The sequence below is a fragment of the Muntiacus reevesi genome, chromosome 20, assembly GCF_963930625.1.
Source record: "Muntiacus reevesi chromosome 20, mMunRee1.1, whole genome shotgun sequence".
Classification (NCBI taxonomy): Eukaryota; Metazoa; Chordata; class Mammalia; order Artiodactyla; family Cervidae; genus Muntiacus; species Muntiacus reevesi.
Window position 1 is genome coordinate 27,462,800 of NC_089268.1, and position 24,308 is coordinate 27,487,107.

Genomic DNA, 24,308 nt, shown 5'->3' on the forward strand with positions numbered 1-24,308 from the left:
CCCCTTCTGATGTAGTTGGTGTTATCTACAGGTATTTTAATCTGTTGCACAGGTCCCTTCTGAAGCAGTTCCCTTTGTTTATTTGGCTTCTGTTTGCAGTGTCTAATTTCTGCCCTGACACAGGCAGGCGGAGGTGGTCTCTTGTTCATGTTCACTAGTTCAGTCTTGCTGCGGGGAGGGAGGGGCGCTGCTTTCCCCATCTAAGCTGCTCAGACTCCCCTCTGCTCTATATGGAGCAGGCCCTGCGTTATGGGCGGTTCCAGTTTTTGGGTACTCCACAAAAGCGTGAACTTGGTTGCGCCTGCGTTTTGTGCCTTCCCCGCCCGAGCAGCTCAGGCAGCCAGGAGCTTGACGGGCGCACTCTCCCCGGGTGCGGTGCGCCTTCTCCCCCCCCCCCCCCCCCCCGCCCCGTGGCCCCAGGCTCAGTTTCCACCCGCGCCAGTAGAGTGCGTGCGCCTTGTGTTTTGCTGCGACCCTCCTGGCGGATGTCAAACATCCAGAATCTCAGGAAGTCTTTGGTTAGAAACTGGAGGCCTGTTTGCAGTGTGGTAGGGGATGCCATCTTTGGGGCCGAGTTTGCCCCTTTCCCCTCCCCTCTGCCTCCTGCCTCCGGCAGGACTGGGCCGGTCCACCGCAGGCTAGCTCTTCTCTGGACTTGCTCAGACCCCTTGTTCTGTGAACGGCCGGTAGTGTGTTCGGGCTGGTTAATTTTCTCTCTCTTTTGCTATCCCACAGTTTAAGTTGCTATCTCACAAAGCTCCCTCCAATTGCCCTCAGGGCACTCAGGCCTGGTCCATACCCTAAGCAATGCCTCCCGCTCCTCTCCATTCTGCCCCCACTTGCTGGTGGCGGATGCGGGCGTCTGGGGTACTTTCTTGTTGGGAGTTGCTTTTAGGCACGTAATCTATGGGTTTTATTTATTTTTCCTCCCAGTTAGGTTGCCCTCTGAGATTCAAAAACTTCCCCCAGACCCACCAGTGTGAGGGTTTCCTGGTGTTTGGAAACTTCCTCTATTAAGACTCTATTAAGACTCCCTTCCCAGGATGGGTCTCTGTCCCTACCTCTTTTTATCTTTTATATTTTGCCCTTTCAAAGACAATGGGCTGCTTTTCTGGGCGCCTGAAGTCCTCAGTTAGCGATCAGAAGTTGTTTTGTAAAGTTTGCTCAGCGTTCAATTGTTCTTTCGATGAATTTGTAGGGGAGAAAGTGGTCTCCCCGTCCTATTCCTCCGCCATCTTGGCTCCTCCCCCATCCATTTTCACTTTAAGAAAACATTCACTGGATAAAACTGGGCTCTCAACTAATGGGCACATGTATAAGTATGTGAGTGTGTGTGCCTTCTTGCAATGACATATATACATGTGTGTATTTGCACATCTACATGGGTTCAGTTTGAAAGATAACTTTTGCATTAAATTTGAATTATTGTCCCTTTTTAATGTGATATTTATTTTGATGTTTACATTTTCTTTTTCAGAAAAAACTCCAGTGAAACCAGGTAAATTTTCAAAAATCCTCTTCCTCCCAAACCCATCAAAATAATGGTTTCTGTTTGCATTGATGTCTTTTGCCTTTTAACCTATAACCATCCATTGACTCGCTATTCTCCTGGATATCTACCTTTTCTCTCAATTAAATATTTATGCACTTCTTTCTTAAGTTACCTAAAGTTAACTTCCTTTTAATTTCACAAACTTCTTTCATATTTCATTCTTACTTCATTTATTCCATACCACTCTTTACCAATGGACATTGCCTTTTGTTTCTAGAGACTTGAAATATTTTCATGGAGAAATTAGTGAGCTGAAGGGCAACAAACTTGATAGGTATATTTTGCCTGTCTTTCTGAAACACATCCAAAGATAGGAACTCTGTCACATATACCAATTTCAAGAGACCATTTCTATTAATATGTCGATGATACTTCCCCGAACATTTACAGATAAAAAAAGATCTCTATCATGTGATGTTTTTCCATCCATTCTTCCTCTAAAACAAGTAAATATCAATCACTAGTTAATATGAATTTGAGGATCATTTATTCACTTCTCTTTAACATGATATCTTAACATTTCCAGGTATGCAAATAATTTTACATGATTCTTTTGGAAAAATTTTAATGAACAATCTGTTCTTTTTATTTTTGCATTTTCAAAAGCATAATTTTAATTGTCAAATTTACATTCCTGACTAATAATTATAGAAGGACCCATATCTCAGGAATTGTTCCATTATACATACTTCTAAAATATCAATTTTCATTAAAATTTCATGGGATGTGATTACCAAAGATGATTTCAAGTGTTTTTCATACTACATGAATATAGTTTTAGCTTATTGAAGTATAGTTGATTTACAATATTGGGTTAGTTTGAGGTGTACCACAAAGTGTTTCAGATATACAATATGTAAAATGTTCATAGCTCATATATAAATTCATACATAAATATATGGATATATAAAATAGTTTTCAGATTCTTTTCATTATAGGTTATCACAAGATATTAAATATAATTCCCTGAGGTATACAGGAAATGCTTGTTGTTTATCTATTTTATATACAATAGTGTGTATCTAGTTAACCCCCTATTTCTAATTTATCTCTTTTCCACATTTCCCCTTTGGAAAACATAAGGTTTTTTTCTATGTGAGTCTACAGCTATTTTGTATATCAGTTCATATGCATTATTGCTGCATTCCACATATAAGTGATATCATATATGATTTTCTTTCTGTGAGTTACTCCACTGAGTATGATAATCTCTAGGTCCATTCATGCTACTGCAAATACCAATGCTTTCTTTTTTTCTGATTGTATACTATTCAGTTGCATGTAGAGATATACCACATTTTCTTTACCCATTTATCTGTTGATCAACACTTAGATTGCTTCCATGTCTTGGCTATTATAAATAGTGATGTTATGAACATCATAGTATGTGCACCTTTTCAAAATTAGTCTTTATCTTTTCTGGATATGTTAAGATGTTCAGGACTGGGACTATTGGAGCATATGATAACTGTAGTTTTAGTTATTAAAGAAATCACAATACTTTTTGCCATAATGGTTACACCAATCTACATTCCTATAGTGTAGCAGGATTCCCTTTTCTTCACACTCTCTCCAGCACTTATCATTTGTAGAACTTTTGAAGATGGATCAGGAGTGTGGAGCATCATTTTTTGTGCCACTTGCCATTTGTATGTCTTCTTTGGGCTTCCCTAGTGGCTCAGATGCTAAAGACTCTGCCTACAATGCAGGGCTCTTGGGTTTGATCCCTGGGCTGGGATGATTCCCTGGAGAAAGAAATGGCAACCCACTCCAGCATTCTTGCCTGAAGAATTCCAAGGATCTGGTGGGCTACAGTCCTTGGGGTGAAAAAGAGTTGGACACAGCTGAGTGACTTTCACTCATTTCTTTGGAGAAATATCTATTTTGGTATTTGTCCATTTTTACTTTATTTTATTGAGCTGTATGAGTTGTTTGCATATTTTGCAAATTAATCCCTTGTCAGTCTAATTGCTTGCAAATATTTTCTCCCCGTCCTTATGTAGTCTTTTCATTTTGTTTAAGGCTTCCTTTGTTGTGAAAAATATTATAAGCTTGATTGGGCCCTATTTTTCAATTTTTGCTTTTCTTTCTTTTGCCTTGGGAGACTGACCTAAGAAAATATTGCTATGATTTATATCAGAGAAATCTTTGCATATGTTATCTTTTAGGACTTTTATGGCATTATGTTTTACATTTAAGTCTTTAATCTATTTTGACTTTACTTTTATGTGTGGTGTGAAGGAATGTTCTAACTTCATTGATTTAATGAGACTGTCCAGATTTCCTAACATTACTTGCTGAAGAGACTGTCTTTTTTCCATAGTACATTCTGGCATCTTTTGCTGAATGATAATTTTCCATAGGTATTTGGGTTTATTTCTGCACTCTCTATCTAGTTCTCTGAATCTTTATGTCCATTTTTTGTGCCAAAACTATGCTGTTTTTATTACTGTAGCCTTGTAAAATTGTCTGAAGTCTGGGATGGTCATGCATCCAGCTTTGTTCTTTTCCCTTAGCATGGCGTTGGCAATTCTGGGTATTTCTTGGGTCCATATAAGTTTTAGGATTACTTGTTCTACTTCTGTGAAAAATGTCATAGGTAATTTATAGGGATCATATTAAATTTTTAGATTGTTTTCGATAGTATGTCCATTTTAACAATATTAGTGCTTCCAATACAAGAGTAGGTGATATATTTCTTTTCTTTGAATCACCTTCACTCAGGAATATAGTTATAACATTTAATGTGTTCTTTTACATTATATTACAACTATATTTTAGATTTCAATGGAATTCATTTAAAATGTACCTATTTGATAAATATATGACTACTGTTACAGATAGAGTTTAGACTTATAAACTTTGCCATAGAAGTGTCTTTCCATTTAGTTTCCCCACTGAATGCCAAATAGCTTATCATACCTTAAAAATGAATAATGAAAGCCTAACTAATGACAAAAGGAATTATGAATTATTTAAAAAGATACACCAGAAAAGTTGGAAAACTCAGCATTGGCCACAGGACTGAAAAAGGTCAGTTTTCATTCCAACCCCTAAGGAAGGTAATGCCAAAGAATGTGCAAACTACTGCACAATTGCACTCATCTCACAGGCTAGCAAAGTAGTGCAAAAATTCTTCAAGTGAGGCTTCAACAGTACATGAACTGTGGACTTCCAGATGTTCAAGCTGGATTTAGAAAAGGCAGAGGAACCAGAGATCAAATTGCCAACATCCGCTGGATCATCAAAAAAGCAAGAGAGTTACAGAAAAACTTCTACTTCTGCTTTATTGACTACGTCAGAGCCTTCGACTATGTGGATCACAACAAATTGTGGGAAATTCTTCAAGAGATAGGCATACCAGATCACCTTACCTGCCTCCTGAGAACCTGTATGCAGGTCAGGAAGCAACAGTTTGAACTGGACATGGAACGACAGACTGCTTCCAAATAGGGAAAGGAGTAGGTCAAGGCTGTATACTGTCACCCTACTTATTTAACTTCTATAACACTGAAGAAGCTGAAGTTGAATGGTTCTACGAAGACCTACAAGACCTTTTAGAACTAACACCCATAAAAGATGTCCTTTTCATTATAGGGGACTGGAATGCAAAAGTAGGAAGTCAAGAAACACCTGGAGTAACAGGAAAACTTGGCTTTGGAGTACAGAATGAAGCAGGGCAAAGGCTAATAAGAGCTTTGCCAAGAGACCGCACTGGTCATAGCAAACACCCTCTTCCAGCAACACAAGAGAAGACTCTACACATGGACATCACCAGATGGTCAACACCGAAAACAGACTGATTATATTATTTGCAGCCAAAGATGGAGAAGCTCTATACAGTCAGCAAAAACAAGATCGGGAGCTGACTGTGGCTCAGATCATGAGCTCCTTATTGCCAAATTCAGCCTTAAACTGAAGAAAGTAGGGGAAACCACTAGACCATTCAGGTATGACCTATATCAAATCCTTTATGACTATACAGTGGAAGTGAGAATTAGATTCAAGGGACTAGAGCTGATAGACAAGAGTGCCTGATGAACTATGGATGGAGGTTTGTGACATTGTACAGGAGACAGGGATCAAGACCATACCCATGGAAAAGAAATGCAAAAAGGTGAAACGGTTGTCTGAGGAGGCCCTACAAATAGCTGTGAAAATAAGAGAAGTGAAAAGCAAAGGAGAAAAGGAAAGATATTCCCATTTGAATGCAGAGTTCCAAAGAATAGCCAGGAGAGATAAGAAAGCCTTCCTCTGTGATCAGTGCAAAGAAATAGAGGAAAACAACAGAATGGGAAAGACTAGAGATCTCTTCAATAAAATTAGAGATATCAAGGGAATATTTCACGCAAAGATGGGTTCGATAAAGGACAGTATGGACCTAACAGAAGCAGAAGATATTAAGAAGAAGTGGCAAGAATACACAGAAGAATGTACAAAAGAGGTCTTCAAGACCCAGATAATCACAATGGTGTGATCACTCACCTAGAGCCAGACATCCTGGAATGTGAAGTCAAGTGCACCTAGGAAAGCATCACTATGAACAAAGCTAGTGGACCTGATGGAATCCAGCTGACCTATTTCAAATCCTAGAAGATGATGCTGTGAAAGAGCTGCACTCAATATGTTGGCAAATTTGGAAAATTCAGCAGTGGCCACAGGACTGGAAAAGGTCGGTTTTCATTCCAATCCCAAAGAAAGGCATTCCCAAGGAATGCTCAAACTACCACACAATTGCACTCATCTCACACGCTAGTAAAGTAATGCTCAAAATTCTCCAAGCCAGGCTTCAGCAATACGTGAACCGAGAACTTCCAGATGTTCAAGCTGGTTTTACAAAAGGCAGAGGAACCATGGATCAAATTGCCAACATCTGCTGGATCATCAAAAAAGCAAGAGAGTTCCAGAAAAACATCTATTTCTGCTTCATTGACTACGCCAAAGCCTTGGACTATGTGGATGACAATAAACTGTGGAAAATTCTGAAAGAGATGGGAATAACAGACCACCTGACCTGCCTCTTGAGAAACCTGTATGCAGGCCAGGAAGCTACAGTTAGAACTGGACATGGAACAGCAGACTGGTTCCAAATAGGAAAAGGAGTACACCAAGGCTATATATTGTCACCCTGCTTATTTAACTTATATGCAGAGTACAGCATGAGAAACGCTGGGCTGGAGAAAGTACAAGCTGGAATCAAAATTGCCATGAGAAATATCAATAACCTCAGATATGCAGATGACACCACCCTTATGGTAGAAAGTGAAGAGGAACTAAAAAGCATCTTGATGAAAGAGGAGAGTGAAAAAGTTGGCTTACAGCTTAACATTCAGAAAACTAAGATCATGGCATCTGGTCCCATCACTTCATGGGAAATAGATGGCGAGACAGTGGAAAGTGTCAGACTTTTCATTTTGGGGGGCTTCAAAATCACTGCAGATGGTGATTGCAGCCATGAAATTAAAAGATGCTTACTCCTTGGAAGGAAAGTTATGACCAACCTAGATAGCATATTAAAAGGCAAAGACATTATTTTGCCAACAAAGGTCCATCTGGTCAAGGCTATGGTTTTTCCAGCAGTCATGTATGGATGTGAGAGTTGGACGGTGAAGAAAGCTGAGCACTGAAGAACTGATGCTTTTGAACTGTGTTGTTGGAGAAGACTCTTTAGAGTCCCTTGGACTGCAGGGAGATCCAGCCAGTCCATCCTAAAGGAGATCAGTCCTGGGTGTTCATTGGAAGGACTGATGCTGAAGCTGAAACTCCAATACTTTGGCCACCTCATGCGAAGAGTTGACTCATTGGAAAAGACCCTGATGCTGGGAGGGATTGGGGGCAGGAGGAGGAGGGGACGACAGAGAATGAGATGGCTGGATGGCATCACCGACTCAATGGACATGGGTTTGAGTAAACTCCGGGAGTTGGTGATGGACAGGGAGGCCTGGCGTGCTGCGATTTATGGGGTCACAAAGAGTCGGACACGACTGAGCGACTGAACTAAATTGAACTGAGAGTACATCATATGAAATGCTGGGCTGGATGAAGCACAATCTTGAATCAAGATTGCCAGAAGAAATATCAATAAAGTCAGATATGCAGATGACACCACCCTTATGACAGAAAGTGAAGAAGAACTAAAGAGACTCTTGATAAAAGTGAAAGAGGACAGTGAAAAATTAGCTTAAAACTCTATATTCAGAAAACTAAGATCATGGCATCTGGTCCCATCACTTTATGACAAATAGATGGGAAAACAATGGAAACAGTGACAGACTTTATTTTCTTGGGTTCCAAAATCATTGCAGATGGTGACTGCAGCCATGAAATTAAAAGACACTTTCTCCTTGGAAGAAAAGCTATGACCAACCTAGACAGCATATTACAAAGCAGAGACACTACTTTGCCAACCAAGGTTCATGTAGTCAAAGCTGTGTTTTTAATAGTAGTCATGTATTGATGTGAGAGTTGGACTATAAAGAAAACTGAATAAAGTTTGGCTACTCATTGATTATTCAAAGCCTGTATAAATTCTGTTTTCTTGGTCCATTAACTTGACACTCATTCTTCTGCTGTGCCTAATCACATTTTCAAATATAGTAATATTTCTCATGTTATGCTTACAATATTTTCTTCCAATATTAGTAATCTTGTTCTTTTGTGCTTCAAATAACACATGATCTTTTTGCCAACCCAAATTTTGTTTGCTAGTTTTAGAAGAAATGTATACCCATGAAATTTTTAATTGTTTATACTCCTCTCTCAGTTTTCAATGTGAGAGATTAAGAAACCCTTGCCCTAGCAAGCTGCCAAATATTCTTTTCCTATAACATGATAGAATACATAAAACATTAGCATCTTTTAATGACAGCTTTCAGTGCATTTTTTTTATTTCAAAGATAATTTAATTCAGTTATATATCAAAATTGTGTATCTAGGAGGATTGATACAACTTCTGCAGCAGGTAGATTGTGGACAGATGGGTGTCTTTGTTCTTCCTCACCCTTGTCAAGCACCTCTCCTGTAGTTTAGTTTGTGTCTGTTTTCATTGAATTTTGAAATGGGTTGACCCACTGAACCCAAATACATTACCCTAGCATTCCAATGCACAAAGATATTTCCAAAGATTGGTTTTGGAATTTTTCTTCCAACAATGGTAATTTTCCTTATTATATTTGTTTTCTTTTTCTTTTTTTTGAGCTTGAATGATGCAATGATCATACTGACAACTTGAATTTTGTTTAATGCTTTAGAAGAAATTTATATGCCAACAAATTTTTAGTGACTGATAACTTTCACTCAGTTCTTAACTTTTGAAGTGAAAGTCAAAGAAAAACATTGTCCTCAGTTCAGTTCAGTTGCTCATTTGTGTCTGACTCTTTGCGACCCCATGGACTGTAGCACACCAGGCCTCCCTGCTCATCACCAACACCTGGAGTTTACCCAAACTCATGTCCATTGAGTCAGTGATATGAACATCAAAGAAAAACATTTTCCTAGGAAGTTGCCAAAGAAACTTTTCCTACAACAGGAAATAATCCTTAAAACTTTGACATTTTTAAAAAAAGTTTTAATGACAATTTTCATTTCAGAAAGAATTCAATTCAGTTATATATTAAACTTATTTATGTAGCAGACACTTGACTACTGTTACAGCAGAACTATGGACAGATGGGTGCCTTTACTTTGTCATCCATTTTCAATTACCTTTCTGGTGAATGAGTTTGTATATGTTTTCATCATATTCTGAAAAGGTGGAAGGCTCAACGCACGAGTAATGACTGATAGCTTTTTCTCCTAGAGGGAGTGCTATACAATGACTTGTTTGGGTATCATTTTCAATAATATTCTTTTTTTTGCAGCCAGGCATATATGGAAGTACAAAAACATTATCTTCTAATTACTGAGATAACCTTGGAATCTCACATTTTCAGTCTCAGAAATAGGTATCTGTTAGAATCCCACAGGACACTAAGGTATTTTAAATTGTTGTCTTCCTACCTTCCTAAGCTGTTATCATCTCACCTAACTTTTCCCAATATTACAAATACTTTACAATATTTTCCTGAGTTTTTTCAACTATAGTAAATGTTCTTCATTCTTTTATATTTTTTCACATAAATACTAATTCTTCAAACTGCAATCCTTTTACAATGTTTACAGAAGGATGTTATATTTTAAGAAAAGTTTATGTACAATATATATCTCAATTTAGAAGTTTTCATTTGAATGACAGGGATGCTGCTGTCCTAGCATAAATTCAAAAGATTTTTTCGTAAAGCGCTAATGTATTTATTCAAAGTTTAACATCTTCATTTTTCTAATGATATTTTTCAATTATATTTTGATTTAAAAATTGAATGAAATTAGGGAACATATTTGTTAATAACATGAAGTAGACTTCATATAGATACAGTAACAGATACAGTTTGTAACACGGGGTACTTTTACCATATGCTTTCATAAGTAAAAACTATAGACACCTGTATTATACATGTGACCATCTTTGTCTTTTATTGTGAAAAAGCTGGAAAGTCCAATGTAGGATCGATGACTGTCATGACTTTTATAGCAGGGAAAGTTCTACTCTACATTTTGAGATTATTTTCTTTCTCATCTTAATCCATTTAGCACAGAAGCATGAGGGGCAGCTCCAAAGGAGATATACAAGTGGGCCAATAAACACATGAAAAGATGCTCAACATTGTCCATTATTAGAGAAATGCAAATCAAAACTACAATAAGGTATCACCTCATGCCAATCTGAATGACCATCCTCAAAAAACTAAAAACAAATAATGCTGGAGAGGATGTGGAGAAAAGGGAATCCTCTTGCACTGTTGATAGGAATGTAAGTTGATACAGTCACTATGGAGAATAGTTATGGAGATTCTTTAAAAAACTAAGACTTAAACTAACATATGCGACAGCAATCCTACTACTGGAGGCATACTTGAGAAAACCATAATTCAAAAAGACACATGTACCCCAGTTTTCATTGCAGCACTATTTACAATAACCAGGACATGGAAGCAACCTAGATATCCATGGACAGATGAATGGATGAAGAAGATGTGGTACATATATACAATGGAATATTACTCAGCCATAAAAAGGACTGAATTTGAGTCAGTTGGAGTGAGGTATGTGAACCTACAGCCTGTTAAGCAGAGTGAAGTAAGTCAGAAAGAGAAAAACAAATATCATGTATTAATGCATTTATGTGGAATCTAGAAAAGTAGTACTGATGAACCTATTTGCAGGGAAGGAATGGATACACAGACATAGAGAATGGACTTGTGGACACAGTAGAGGAAGGAGAAAGTAGGAAAAGCTGAGAAAGTGGCATGTGTAAAACAGACAGCTAGTGTATAACATCCAGCTGACTCTGTGTGACTACTTAAAGAAGTGGGACAGAGGCTCAAGAGGGAGAGGATATACATTAATATACAATTTTGACTGATTCCTATAGTTGTATGGCAGAAACCAATACAAAATTCAATGCAATTATCCTCCAATTAAAAAAGAAAAAAGAAAAGAAAGGAGAAAATTCCTTGAGAAATGATAAAGTCATATTTTGGTTTTGTTTTCACTCATAAATGGAAAAAAGAAAAGAAAACACAAGAGATTATAAAACAACCTTGCTTCTTATGGGTTACATGGCATTAGGAAAATTTGATTCCAATCCTTAGAAAGATGGGACAGTTTTAAGAAAAGAATAGGGAAAGAAAAAGTTTCAAATTATTGTCCTACTTTCTTGCTGACTTTGTGCCTTCATTTATTTGAGTGATTATTGCTTCATTTTGTTTTTCAGTTAAGGGTGAACAGGATATAGGTAAGTCCCACTAGTTTTTTACATTCCATATCTTATGTTTCATCTCTTTCTTTTACATTGCCTTTCATTCTCAATGGTCATCTTTCTCAACTCCAACCTACATACCTAATTTTCCATCATATTTTAAAATTTTATTATGATTTCAACAGAATTTTACATTTTTATGTGTTTTTCTTTGATTTATCATGTCCTTATTATCTATAAAGAAATTCCCTTTTTGTCAAGTACATACTACAAAGAATTTACTTGTAATATTTTGCTATTTTTAGTTTCTGATATGAAAATTTTGTCCAAATAGTTTCAGCCATTTGATTTAGAAGTCCTTTAACTCTCATTTAATATTTCATTCCCCTCCCTTTCTTTTAATTTGTGAAAGTAGAATTCATTGAGGCATAGTTAAAATCAGACTGCCATAAAATACAGTTATGCATTAATCAGTTAACAAAGTGTTGTGAAAAGTGGTACCCTTGAGCCTGACCCTGAATATCATAAGTGGTGGTTCAGGATTCTGTAATTCAGCATCTGGTGATACAGCAAAAACACCAGTAAAAGAAGTTTGTGTGTATATATTCAGCATGGCTAGATAACTCATTAAAGATAAAAAAGCTAAGTAATAAAAGAGTAAATACTTTCAAAATAAATCATGACAAATTTTATTTGGCAATTAACAAATATAATATTTCTAAAGTTTTATCAGTTTAGAAAATATATTAATTTTTCCTTTCTTCATTTATTAAGTACTGTTTATTTCTCAAAAGGAAACTTTCAGACTCTGTGTGTATGTATGTTTCTATGCACCTGTGTTTAGTGTATTCATCTATATTCTGATAATTTAAACTTGCAAACAATTTTTCAACAAATCTGAATTTTCTCCATGTTTCTTTTCAATGAAATTTACATTGACTTTCATTTTATTTTACAGACAAACTTCAGATAAAAATTGGTTAAGTATCACTGACATTCCTATAATCCCAAAACACTTTAAAACACCTGCTTTGGGGATATACTAAACATATGCCAGCTTTTAATCAGTATGCCCTCACTGCCTTGCACACTCCCAGCAATAGTTTGCTTGTGAACTTCTCCCATATTTCTCCCTTTTCTTCTCTTTCAAGATGTGAATAAAATTTAAAATCATTTATTTTTCAAGTGTAAACTTGAAGGTCGCTTTTATATTGCCCTTTAGTTTATTACTTCCAGGTATGCAAACACTTAACATAATTATTTATATCCAAAGAGTATAGTTTTAATTGATTCTTATTTACTTTTATTGACACAATTGTCAATTTGACCAACTGCAATTACTTCAGATGTTTGTGAAAATATCCATAACTTTTCAGTGATCTGCATAATTTACTCAAACTCATACCCATTGAGTCGATGATGCCATCCAACCATCTCATCCTCTGTTGTCCCCTTCTCTTCCTGCCTTCAATCTTTCCCACCATCAGGGTCTTTTCAAATGAGTCAGCTATTTGCATCAGGTGACCAGAGTATTGGAGTTTCAGCTTCAGCATCAGTCCTTCCAATGAATATTCAGGACTGATTTCTTTTAGGATGGACTGGTTGGATCTCCTTGCTGTCCAATGGACTCACAAGAGTATTCTCCAACACCACAGTTCAAAAGCATCAGTTCTTCGGCACTCAGCTTTCTTTATAGTCCAACTCTCACATCATTATGGTCCAACTCTCACATTTAGTCCAGTTCTCACATTTAACTTTACATGGATATTTTTCAATAAATTTGAATTTTATTTGATTTTGTTTCCTATGATATTTACATTGTTCTCTCCACTCTATTTTTTTCAGAAGAACTTCAGAAACAATTGGGTAAATTACCTCTGATAACTTTTTATTCCAATATCCTTTTTAAATGACTGCTTTCTTGACATTTTTAGCATTCCATGACTTTTTACCTATATGTGACTCATTGGTTCATTCTTCTTTTGTATGTCTACTCATCCTTCTCCAGGGTTTTTGCTTGTTTATGAACTTCTTCTACATTAAATACTTTCCATTTCCATTTTCCTACTTTCTATCATTTCCTCATTCTTTTTTTTTCTTCATTCCATACTGCCTTTTCCTAGAAACATTGGCTTCTCCTGTCTTCCACTGACTTTCCATAGATCCTTTATTAGTTTTGTGAGATGAGGGAGATTGATTAGGCCAATAGATATGAGTTCCAGTCTGTACATACTGTGCTGAAAACATCCATTAACTTAGGGCCACTGCACATATTCCAAGTTCAAGAGGTCATTACTGTACAATTGACACATTCCCAAGATTCAAGAGATAAAAGAAAATTCCAGATTTGATGAATGAAGTTTCTTCCCGCATTATCCTGTCAAAGACTGTACAAATTCCACTGTCATTCACAGGTTACCTATGACCTTGGATCTCACTCTTTCACTGCCCTTGATTGTATTACTCAAGTGTTCTCAGTTATACAAATATTTTACACAAATTTTTCTGGCTATTTTCCCAACTATAATAAATGTTCTTATTCTTTTGCACTTTTAGTCACACAGTTATTAATTCTGTGAACTGCAATACCTTTTAAACATTTGTAGGATATTATATCAAGAAAATTTCATGTGTATCTTCAATTCAGAATTCTTTATGTGAATGACACAAAAAACTATTTTTCTATGATTCTGAAAGATTTTTTCATAAAACATCGATATACTCACTAAAAGTTCAACATCTTTCTTTTCCAAACTTTAAATTATATTTCTGTTTACAGGTTGAATATAGTTTGGGAACTTATATCTTTAATGCATGTAGCAGACTTCATGTAGCTACTACAACAGATGCAGTTTTGACTAATGAGTAGTTTTTCTATAGGCTTTTCATTATGTTTTAAGTTCCTATGTCATATTTGTGTATGTTAATATAACATTTTAGTCTGAAAAAGAGGAGATAGCCCAATGAAGGATCATTGACATTATTTATCCTAGAGGAACTCCCATTTTACTTCAGTCATGGTTTCATTTCTTATCTTAATTCCTTTTGCCCTACGGGGTAGGTTATGGAAAACAACATTGCCTTTCATTGGCTAGACGGTCTTTGAAAACTTTTAGTTCCAATATTTTAGAAATAACAATCAGTTTTTTTAAAGAAGTGAAGCTGGAAGGATTTCAAATTATTCTACTCTTTTCTCCCTGATACTGTGTTTTCTTTTTTTTTTTTTTTTTTTTCTCTTTTTGGGTCTAGCTTTATTTTTTTTTTTCCCAGTGGGTTTTGTCATACATTGATATGAATCAGCCATTAGTTACACGTATTCCCCATCCCGATCCCCCCTCCCACCTCCCTCTCCACCCGATTCCTCTGGGTCTTCCCAGTGCACCAGGCCCGAGCACTTGACTCATGCATCCCACCTGGGCTGGTGATCTGTTTCACCATAGATGATATACATGCTGTGTTTTCATTTTTAATGAATTGGTTTTTCTTTCTTCTATTTTTCAGATAAATATAAACAGGAAAATGGTAAATGCCATTAATATACTTCACTTCATGCCTAGGCATCGTTCTTCTGTTTATTTTAACTTTGTCTTCAACTTCAATAATTATCTTCCTCAATGCCAATGTTTTTTACATGTTCCTGTTTTTTATTATTTTATTTTTTTCAAATAAAATTAACTGTCTTCACCTGTAATTCAGATACAATATTTGAAAGATAATATTTCTTCATCATTTCTTATGTATCTGCATCATTATTACTGATTTTTGTTGTTACTGCAAACTCTGCATGTATTTTCTTTCTGCTGAGTAAATTTTAGTAACAATTTATCTGTAATATTTTGGTAATTTTTTAGTTTCTGATTTGAACTTTATGTCTTTTGATTTATAACCCCCTTCACTGTCATTTAATATCTTATTTCCATTTCTTTCATCTGACTATTTTTAAGATAAGTTGCATTTAGGTATGAGTTAAAATCAAAAGCTTAAAATAAGATGATGCTTTAATTGGTTAAAAAACTGTTGTGAATAGAGGCATCCATGAATTTAATCCTGCAATTAAGATAACTGACATATAATTAGCAGCAAAGAACTTATAAGTGCTAACAGCTTCTGTAAACATCCAAATAATTTCAAAAGGGATCAAGAGAATTTGTATAAGATAATGGTCAGAACAAAAATTCCAACTTTTTTTCAATTCAGAAAATTCATTCATTTCCTCCTTCTTCATTTTTTGAAGAGTACTCTTGGCACAAAAGGGGGCTTTCAGTCAAATGTGTGTGTGTGTATGTGTTCACACATGTGTGTACATGCTTGCATGTATTCATGCATATGCACATGTTTACATGAGTCATTGTAGGTTTAATATTACACACATACTTTCAATAAATGTGCATTTTATTCATATTTCTTTCTCGTAAAATTTACATTGATCTTTCCATTTTATTTTTCAGAAGAACTTCAGAAAAAATCTGGTAAATTTTCTCTAACATCTACTTCTTCCTAAAACACCTTTTAAATAACTGCTTTCTTGATATCTTTCTATTCCATGCCTTTTTATAAATATGTCGTCTTTTGGCTCACCCTTCTCTGGATGTTTGAATTCTGCATTATAAGCTTTGTTCATAGTGAGTGCTATTCATTTTGTTTCCTTACCTTTATTCTTTCTATTCCTTCTTTTTTAATTTCATACCTGATCTTCCCCCATACAAACTGGCCTCTTCTGTTTCTAGAAATTTGCAAAAGTGTCTCTATGAAATTTATGCAATGTAGGAACTTAGGCTGATAGGCACATGGCTTCTACAATATACAGATTTGTTCAAAATATCCAAAATTTGGACATCTGCATTCTAAATCTGAAGGCCTATTGCTATGAAATTGATACTTTCTCATACTTTAGGAGATGAGAGGAAGTCTCCAAGCTTGCTGACTGAAGTTTCTTTCTATGTTGTTCTTTCAACTACTGTGTGAATTCAGATATAATTCATTGGTCAAAATTCATTTTTCCACTACTATCGAACATATTACCCCAGAGTTTCCAAGTATATATATTATAAGTTTTCTTGGATTTTTAAATTTTTCAACCATAAAAATTTTTCTTCAGCTTTTTAATTTTTATTATCGGATAAACAAACTGCAATTCCTTTCAAATAATTGTAGCAGGATTTTAAGTTCAAATATATCTCTCAATTTTGAATTTTGTGTGTGAATTGCATGTGAAACATGATTCCTGAGATATTTCCAAAAGACTTTTAGTGAAACAGTAATGTAATTATCATAAGTTTTATAACCTCTTTTTCTAATGACATTCAAATATATTTTTGTTTATATAGGGAATTGAACTTAAAAATATGTCTCTTTAATGCATATAGTAGTTTTCATACACTAAAAAATAAACTGAGGCATATTATCATTTTCAAGGGTTTACCTGAGTAAACATCGATTCAAATTGGGCAGCACCAAACTGAAAGTGGTTAAGCATGCTCTACGGAAAGAAACTGCTGCTGCTGCTGCTGCTAAGTCATTTCAGTCGTGTCCAACTCTGTGCGACCCCATAGACGTCAGCCCACCAGGCTCCCCCATCTCTGGGATTCTCCAGGCAAGAACACTGGAGTGGGTTGCCATTTCCTTCTCCAATGAGTTAAAGTGAAAAGTGAAAGAAGTCACTCGGTCGTGTCCGACTCTTAGCGACCCCATGGACTGCAGCCTACCAGGCTCCTCCATCCACAGGATTTTCCAGGCAAGAGTACTGGAGTTGGGTGCCATTGCCTTCTCCGACTCAAACAAACTAGCGGCAAACTATTTATAGAGAAAATGATGCAGAAGCAAAGCAATTATTTTACTGGTCACAGCTCAAACTGTTGCCTTATTTATGAAAACCTATTTGACTGTTTGTGATTGGTTGTTGTTAAGTTCTTTTTTCTTGAGTTGAAGGGCATTGACTCTGGATTAAGCTCAGTTCAGTCATTTAGTCGTGTCCGACTGTGACCTCATAAACTGCAGCACACCAGGCTTCCCTATCTATCACCAACTCCCAGAGCTTGCTCAAACTCATGTCCATCGAGTGATCAAACCAGTCCATCCTAACAAAATCAAGCATTTAAAGGAAATCAAATAAATATTGGAAGGACTGATGCTGAAGCTGAAGCTCAAATACTTTGGCCACCTGATGAGAAGAGCTGACTCTTAGAAAAGACCCTGATGCCGGGAAAGATTGAAGGCAGGAAGAGAAGGGGATGCAGAGGATGAGATGGTTGGATGACATCACCTAGACAGCATATTAGAAAGCATAGACATTACTTTGTCAAGAAAGATCCATCTAGTCAAGGCTATGGTTTTTCCAGTGGTCATGCATGGATTTGGAAGCTGAAATATAAAGAAAACTGACTGCCGAAGAATTAATGCTTTTGAAGTGTGGTGTTGGAGAAGACTCTTGAGAGTCCCTTGGACTGCAAGGAGATCCAACCAGTCCAGCCTAAAGGAGATCAGTCCTGGGTGTTCATTGGAAGGACTGATGTTGAAGCTGATACTCCAATACTTTGGTCAATGATGCAAAGAGCTAACTCATTTGAAAAGACCTTGATGCTGGGAAACATTGAGGGCAGGAGGAGAAGGGGACAACAGAGGGTGGGATTGTTAGATGGCATCACCAACTCAATGGACATGGGTTTGGGTGGACTGCAGGAGTTGGTGACGGGCAGGGAGGCCTGGTGTGTTGCGGTTCATGGGGTCACAAAGAGTCGGACACAACTGAACGACTGAACTGAACTCGTGTGTACGTGCATATTTGCCTTTTTTCTTGTTCCTACATCTGGAACATATACCTCTGCTGCTTCATTTTATCTGAAGTTCTGCTTGTGTTTTTATGTATGTTAGAGTTGGACACAACTGAGTAACTAACACACAGAGAGAGAGAGGGGTTAGCTACACTCCTTAACCTTGGAGAAGCGACCCTCTGTAGGGGATGTCTTAGGTGTCCCAATAGTGCACTCCCCTCACACTACTCAAGGGTAAGGAATCAGCTGGTCCCAGGGTAGGGTCTGATCTGTTGTTGTTTTGGTTTGTTTTTTTTTTTTTTTAATTTATTACTTAATGGGAGAAAATTGTTTTATAAGATTTTGTTGGTTTCTGCCATACAACAATGCTAATAAGGCTCATACAGTAAAGCATCTGCCTGCAATGCAGGAGGTCTGGGTTCAATCCCTGGGTCAGGAAGATTCCCTGGAGAAGGAAATGGCAACCCACTCCAATACTCTTGCCTGGAAAATCCCATGGACAGAGGAGCCTGGTAGGCTATAGTCCATGGGGTCGCAAAGAGTCGGACACGACTGAGCAATTTCACTTTCACTATACGTATATCACCTACCTCTTGAGCTTCCCTCCCCTCCCCCTACCTCATCCCTCTAGGTCATCACAGAGAAACAGGCTGGGCTCCCTGTGTTGCATAGCAACTTTTCACCTGCTATCTATTTTACACATTTGTTGTTCAGTCACTCAGTTGTGTCCAATTCTTTGCAACTCCATGAATGGCAGGATTGTCAGGCTTCCCTGTCCTTCACTATCTCCCAGAGTTTGCTCAAACTTATGTCCATTGAGTCGGTGATGCTATCCAACCATCTCATCTTCTGTCGCCCCTTTCTCCTCTGCCCTCAATCTTTCCCAGCATCAGGGTCTTTACCAATGAGTAGGCTCTTCATATGCTAATGCAAATTGCAGGCTCAGTTCCACTGACTGTGGGATTGTGGTTTTCTTGCTTCTGCCATCTGCTGCCTGGTAGATGAGTCTGGTCTAGTGGTTAGTGTAGGCTTTCTGGCAGGAGGGGCCAATGCCTGACCACTGATGAGTGGAGCTAGGTCCTGGCCCTCTAGTGGGCAGGGCCAGGTCAAGGGGTGTGTCTAGAGGTGGTTGTGAACTTAAGAAATCTTTGGACAGCCTGTCTGCTGATTGGTGGGGCTGTATTTCCCCCAGTTGATTGTTTGGCCTGAAGCATCCCAGCACTGGCTCCTACCAACTGTTGGGTGGGGCCAGAACTTGGTGTTAATGACCTAAGCAAGATGTCAGCCTCCAGTGAGAGCTCATGCAGATGAATACTCCCCAATATATCCACCACTGTGTCTATCCCCCAGAGTAAGCTACTGCTGTGCCCCTCTTATGTTCCCAGGAGAACTTCCAAGACCAGCAGGTAAGTCTGGCCCAGGCTTCTATGAAGTTAGTGCTTTGGCCGTCAATACTGGTACACATGAGATTTTGTGCACACTCTTTAAGAGTGAAGCCTCTTTTTCCCCAGTCCTGTGGAGCCCCTGCAATTTAAGCCCCACTGGCCTTCAAAGTCAAATAATTTGGGGACTCCTCTTCCTGACACCAAACCCCCAGGTTGCAGAGATATGGGATTCAGAACTCTTACTCTTGTGGGAAAACCTGTGCAAAACCCCTCAGGGGATTTTGGACTTGATTATATCACAAGTGTGCCCCTCCTACCATCTCACTGTGATTTCTTCTTTGTGTCTTTAGTTATAGAATATCTGTTTAGCAGGTCCCAGTCCCTCTTATTGATGGTTGTTTAACAGATAGTTGTGGTTTTTGTGTACTCATAAGAGGAGACGAGTTCAAGGTTTTTCTACTCCACCATCTTGTAAGCAATCTTCCTGCATTTTTTTCTTAAAAATGTGACTGTTCAATTGAAGATGAATGATTGATATCATTTATCCCAGACACATCTTATGGTATCTCCTCTCAGGTTTTGTTTCCTGTCTTAGTACCTTCTTCTGTGTAAGGGGTGGGGGTCCTGTAAAACACTATTGCATTTTATTGGCTTTTGAGATGGGCTTTGAATCCTATAGTTTCAACTTGTCAGAGATATGAGTCATTTTGAAAACTATGGACGTGTTTCAAATTTTTGTCCTTTTCCTTCCTGACATAGTGACTTGCTTTTTTTTTTTCCCCTTTTATTTTTGTTAGTTGGAGGCTAATTACTTTACAATATTGTAGTGGTTTTTGTCATACATTGACATGAATCAGCCATGAATTTATATGTATTCCCCATCCCGATCCCCCCTCCACCTCCCTCTCCACCCGATCCCTCTGGGTCTTCCCAGTGCACCAGGCCTGAGCACTTGTCTCATGCATCCCACCTGGGCTGGTGATCTGTTTCCCTATAGATAATATACATGTTGTTCTCTCGAAACATCCCACCCTCGCCTTTTCCCACAGAGTCCAAAAGTCTGTCTTGTACATCTTTGTGTCTTTTTCTGTTTTGCATATAGGACTTGCTTTTAAATGAATTGGTTCTTTATTTTTTTTATTTTCTGCTAAGTATGGACAATGAAAAGGTTAATCCCATTTATGTAGTTTACTCTGTTATCTAGTCATTATGTCATCTCTTGTTGTTCAGATGCTAAGTCATATCTGATTCCTTGTGATTTCATGGGCTATAGCATGCCAGTCTCCCTATCTTCCACTATCACCTTGAGTTTGCTCAAATCATGTGCATTGAGTTAATGATGCTATCTCACCATCTCATCCTCTGTCATCCCCTTCTCCTTTTGCCATCAACCTTTCCCAGCATCACGGTCTTTTCCAACGAGCCAGCTCTTTGCATCAGGTGACTGAAGTATTGGAGCTTCAGCTTCAGCATCAGTCCTTCCAATGAATATTCAGGATTGATTTCCTTTAGGATTGACTGGTTCGATCTCCTTGTTCTTATTTCTTCAAATATCAATGAACATTTTCTGCAATTCCAATCTACATATGCTTTAAATGAATTTTTCTGATGATCCTATGATTCTAACTGAAGCTTCGTATCTTCATTTGTTATTGAAATTTTCACCATTATCATTTGCATAATTTATCCTGCCATTCCAATCTATGTATACAGATCTTTTCTATTAAATAAATTTTTATTAATAATATACTTTAGAAGTTTATGGTATTTTTTAGAAAACTGTTGTGCTACCTTTATCCAAGATAGGCTCAGGTGATATTATTAGAGCCCACTTCACCTGCCTTTTAATATTTTATTTCCCTTCCTTTCATTTCATTGTATAGAAATTATAAGATTTTCTTCACTGGAATTGTATAACAATATCCTCATTTTTCCCATGAAGAAAATTGGGTTAGAAGGTATAAAAATTCAGGAAGGTTATTACTTGAGAGGCATGAATGAGTATCAATAGATGGTTAAGTCTAGAGAATATAACAATGATGGGAAAAGGAGGAAGCAGTGGAATTAGCATCACCAAAGAGGTTTCTTCAAAGAATGTAGGAAAAGCACATGTGTACTTTTATATCATCATTGTTGTTTAGTCGCTAAGTTGTGTCCAACTCTTTTGCAACCACATAGACTGTAGCCCACCAGGGTCTTCTGCCCATAGAATTCTCCAGGGAAGAATACTGGATAGGGTTGCCATTTTCTTCTTCAGGGAGAGAATCGCCTGCAGCAGATTCTTGACTATTGGGCTACCAGGGAATCCCTATATAAAAGCTTAAAACTTATAACATGCAAGAATGCCCAAGATACTTTTTACAACACATGAATTCTAGACAAGAGCTTATCCCTTGAAATGTATATGTAGGTTTTTTAAAGGACTTCAATAAAACCTGAAAGTGAAGTGAAAGTGTTATTCACTCAGTCATGTCTCACTCTTTATGACCCCATGGACTGTAGCCCACCAGGCTTCTCTGTCCATGGAATTCTCCAGGCAACAATACTGGAATGGGTAGCCATTCCCATCTCCAGGGAATATTCCCCACCCAGGGATCAAACCTGGGTCTCCCTCATTGCATGCAATTCTTTAACATCTGAGCCACCAGGGAAATCCCATAAAGCCTAGAGTCACATTATAGGGATAAGATTAAAAATAAACTGCTTAAAGAATGATCTTCTAACATTTTTCTCATGTAATACTAGCATTATCTTATCTCCATTAACTCATATTTTAAGTCCCTTCAAATACATGAATATAAGATAAACATTAATGTATTTCATTAATTTTTGGCTTACTTATAAAATATTTATGTGCTGATAAATGGTGTACTTATATGTAAGTTAATAGAAATGGAAGTTTCATTACAGTCCTAACTTCAATTCTTTGAACTTCTTCTGATAAAATTGAGAGTGTGAGTTTATCAAATCTAATTTTAAAAGTTCTCTCAACTGAAAACTCAATTAAATTTCATTGCACTATTATTCAATGTAAGTAGAAACCATTAGACTTCAGAAAAGATTGTCAGTTCAGTTCAGTTGCTCAGTTGTGTCAGACTTTATGACCGCATGGACTGCAACACGCCAGGCTTGCCTGTCCATCACCAACTCCCACAGCTTGCTCAAACTCATGTCCATCGAGTCGGTGATGCAATCCAACCATCTCATCCTCTGTCATCTCCTTCTCCTCCTGCCTTCAACCTTACCCAGCATCAGGGTCTTTTCCAAAGAGGCAGTTCTTCCCATCAGGTGGCCAAAGTATTTGAGTTTCAGCTTCAGCATCAGTGCTTCCAATGAATATTCAGGACTGATTTCCTTTAGGGTGGACTGGTTTGATCTCCTTGCAGTCCAGGGGACTCTCAAGAGTCTTCTCTATCACCACAGTTCTAAAGCATCAGTTCTTCGGCACTCAGCTTTCTTTATAGTCCAACTCTCACATCCATACACGACTATTGGAAAAACCATAGCTTTGACTGGTCGTACCGTTGTTGGCAAATGAATGTCTCTGCTTTTTAACATGTTATCTAGGTTGGTCATAACTTTTCTTCCAAGGAGCAAGCAATCAGCTTTTAATTTCATGGTTGCAGTCACCAAAGAATATACTCAGACATTGTAGTCATTTGCTTTCTTAATGGCTATGACATCTTCTAAAAAGATACTCTCAGGACTTAGTGTTTATTGACTACAATTCACACAAATTGTTTCACTTAAAGACAACTGCTTTAATCTGACATAGAAAGACTTGCATAACTCAAAATCAGTTTCAACATGCTACTATGAAGATAACATTTGCTATGGAATTATTTTATTCTTTTATTAAATATGTATTTTGTCCAAATCTTCAATTATGAGTGTCCTTAATGCTTTTCATAAAGTATGTATGTATGGGATAAAATCCTAGTTAGTTTTTCTGCCCTAATCATCATCATTCTTCTTTATTTATTCAACTGGGCAAATTCACTTCCTTTTCTCAGTATTTGAAGATAAAACTGTGTTTCCTTGGCTGTTTTTTTTTTTTTTAAGAGTTTTTATTTGTTTGTTTCTAATCACATTCATCCTTCCAGTTTACCATGCAATGAAAATTTTCTACTCATTTTCATTTTTTATATTGCTTTCTCTTGATATTTACATGAGATTTCCATTTTATTTTTCAGAAGATCTTCAGAAAGAAATTGGTAACTTTTTTCTGACATTCTTTTTTGCTGATATATTTCTTTGAAAAAAAAATTTCCCATCACTTCCTATCTCATTACCTCTTACTCACTCCTGTCTTGCCTTTTTCTTCTTGTGGATTTCAAATTACCTTATCTGTTTTTTTTTCTAGCTTCCTGAACTCATTCCATGTTAAGTTCCCTTTTCATTCTCTCAGCTTTTGTTCACTTCCTTTCCTTTCTATGCTTTATTTTTAGGCTTCTTCTGTTAATATAGTCCAGGTGATTACTGGAATTTTACAGTAATTCATTTTACAGTAGTTAGTTTTACAGTTGGTGAGATAAAGGAAATTAAGCTAAGAATGATGACAGAAAGTTTCTTTTAATTTGGGTTCTTCAGCATCTGCTCTGATATGGAGTGCCCATTGTTTTATACATGATATTGTGCTTGTTTTTATGGGAAAGTTACAACTCCAAAGTAGCTGAGCGAGATAAATTCCTTTTTTTGTTTGACCTGTATATTATGCTATATATATTGATGTCAAGTTAATCTTGAGATTTCCTAGTTCATTTCTCTTGACTATATTCTCAGGTGATTTAAGGTGTATAAATATT

The 24,308-nt window shown here is 37.1% G+C and overlaps 1 protein-coding gene across 1 annotated transcript in view; it reads left to right on the forward strand.

The window, feature by feature from the left end:
- Positions 1-230: 230 nt before the first annotated feature.
- LOC136151184 (butyrophilin subfamily 1 member A1-like) overlaps positions 231-24,308 on the forward strand; it is a 29,600-nt gene continuing 5,522 nt past the window's right edge. Inside the window, exons 1-4 of the mRNA XM_065912138.1 lie at positions 231-375; positions 11,364-11,384; positions 19,504-19,524; positions 23,697-23,717. Of these exons, the coding sequence (XP_065768210.1) occupies positions 231-375; positions 11,364-11,384; positions 19,504-19,524; positions 23,697-23,717 (208 nt within the window). The remainder of the gene's footprint in view (positions 376-11,363; positions 11,385-19,503; positions 19,525-23,696; positions 23,718-24,308) is intronic.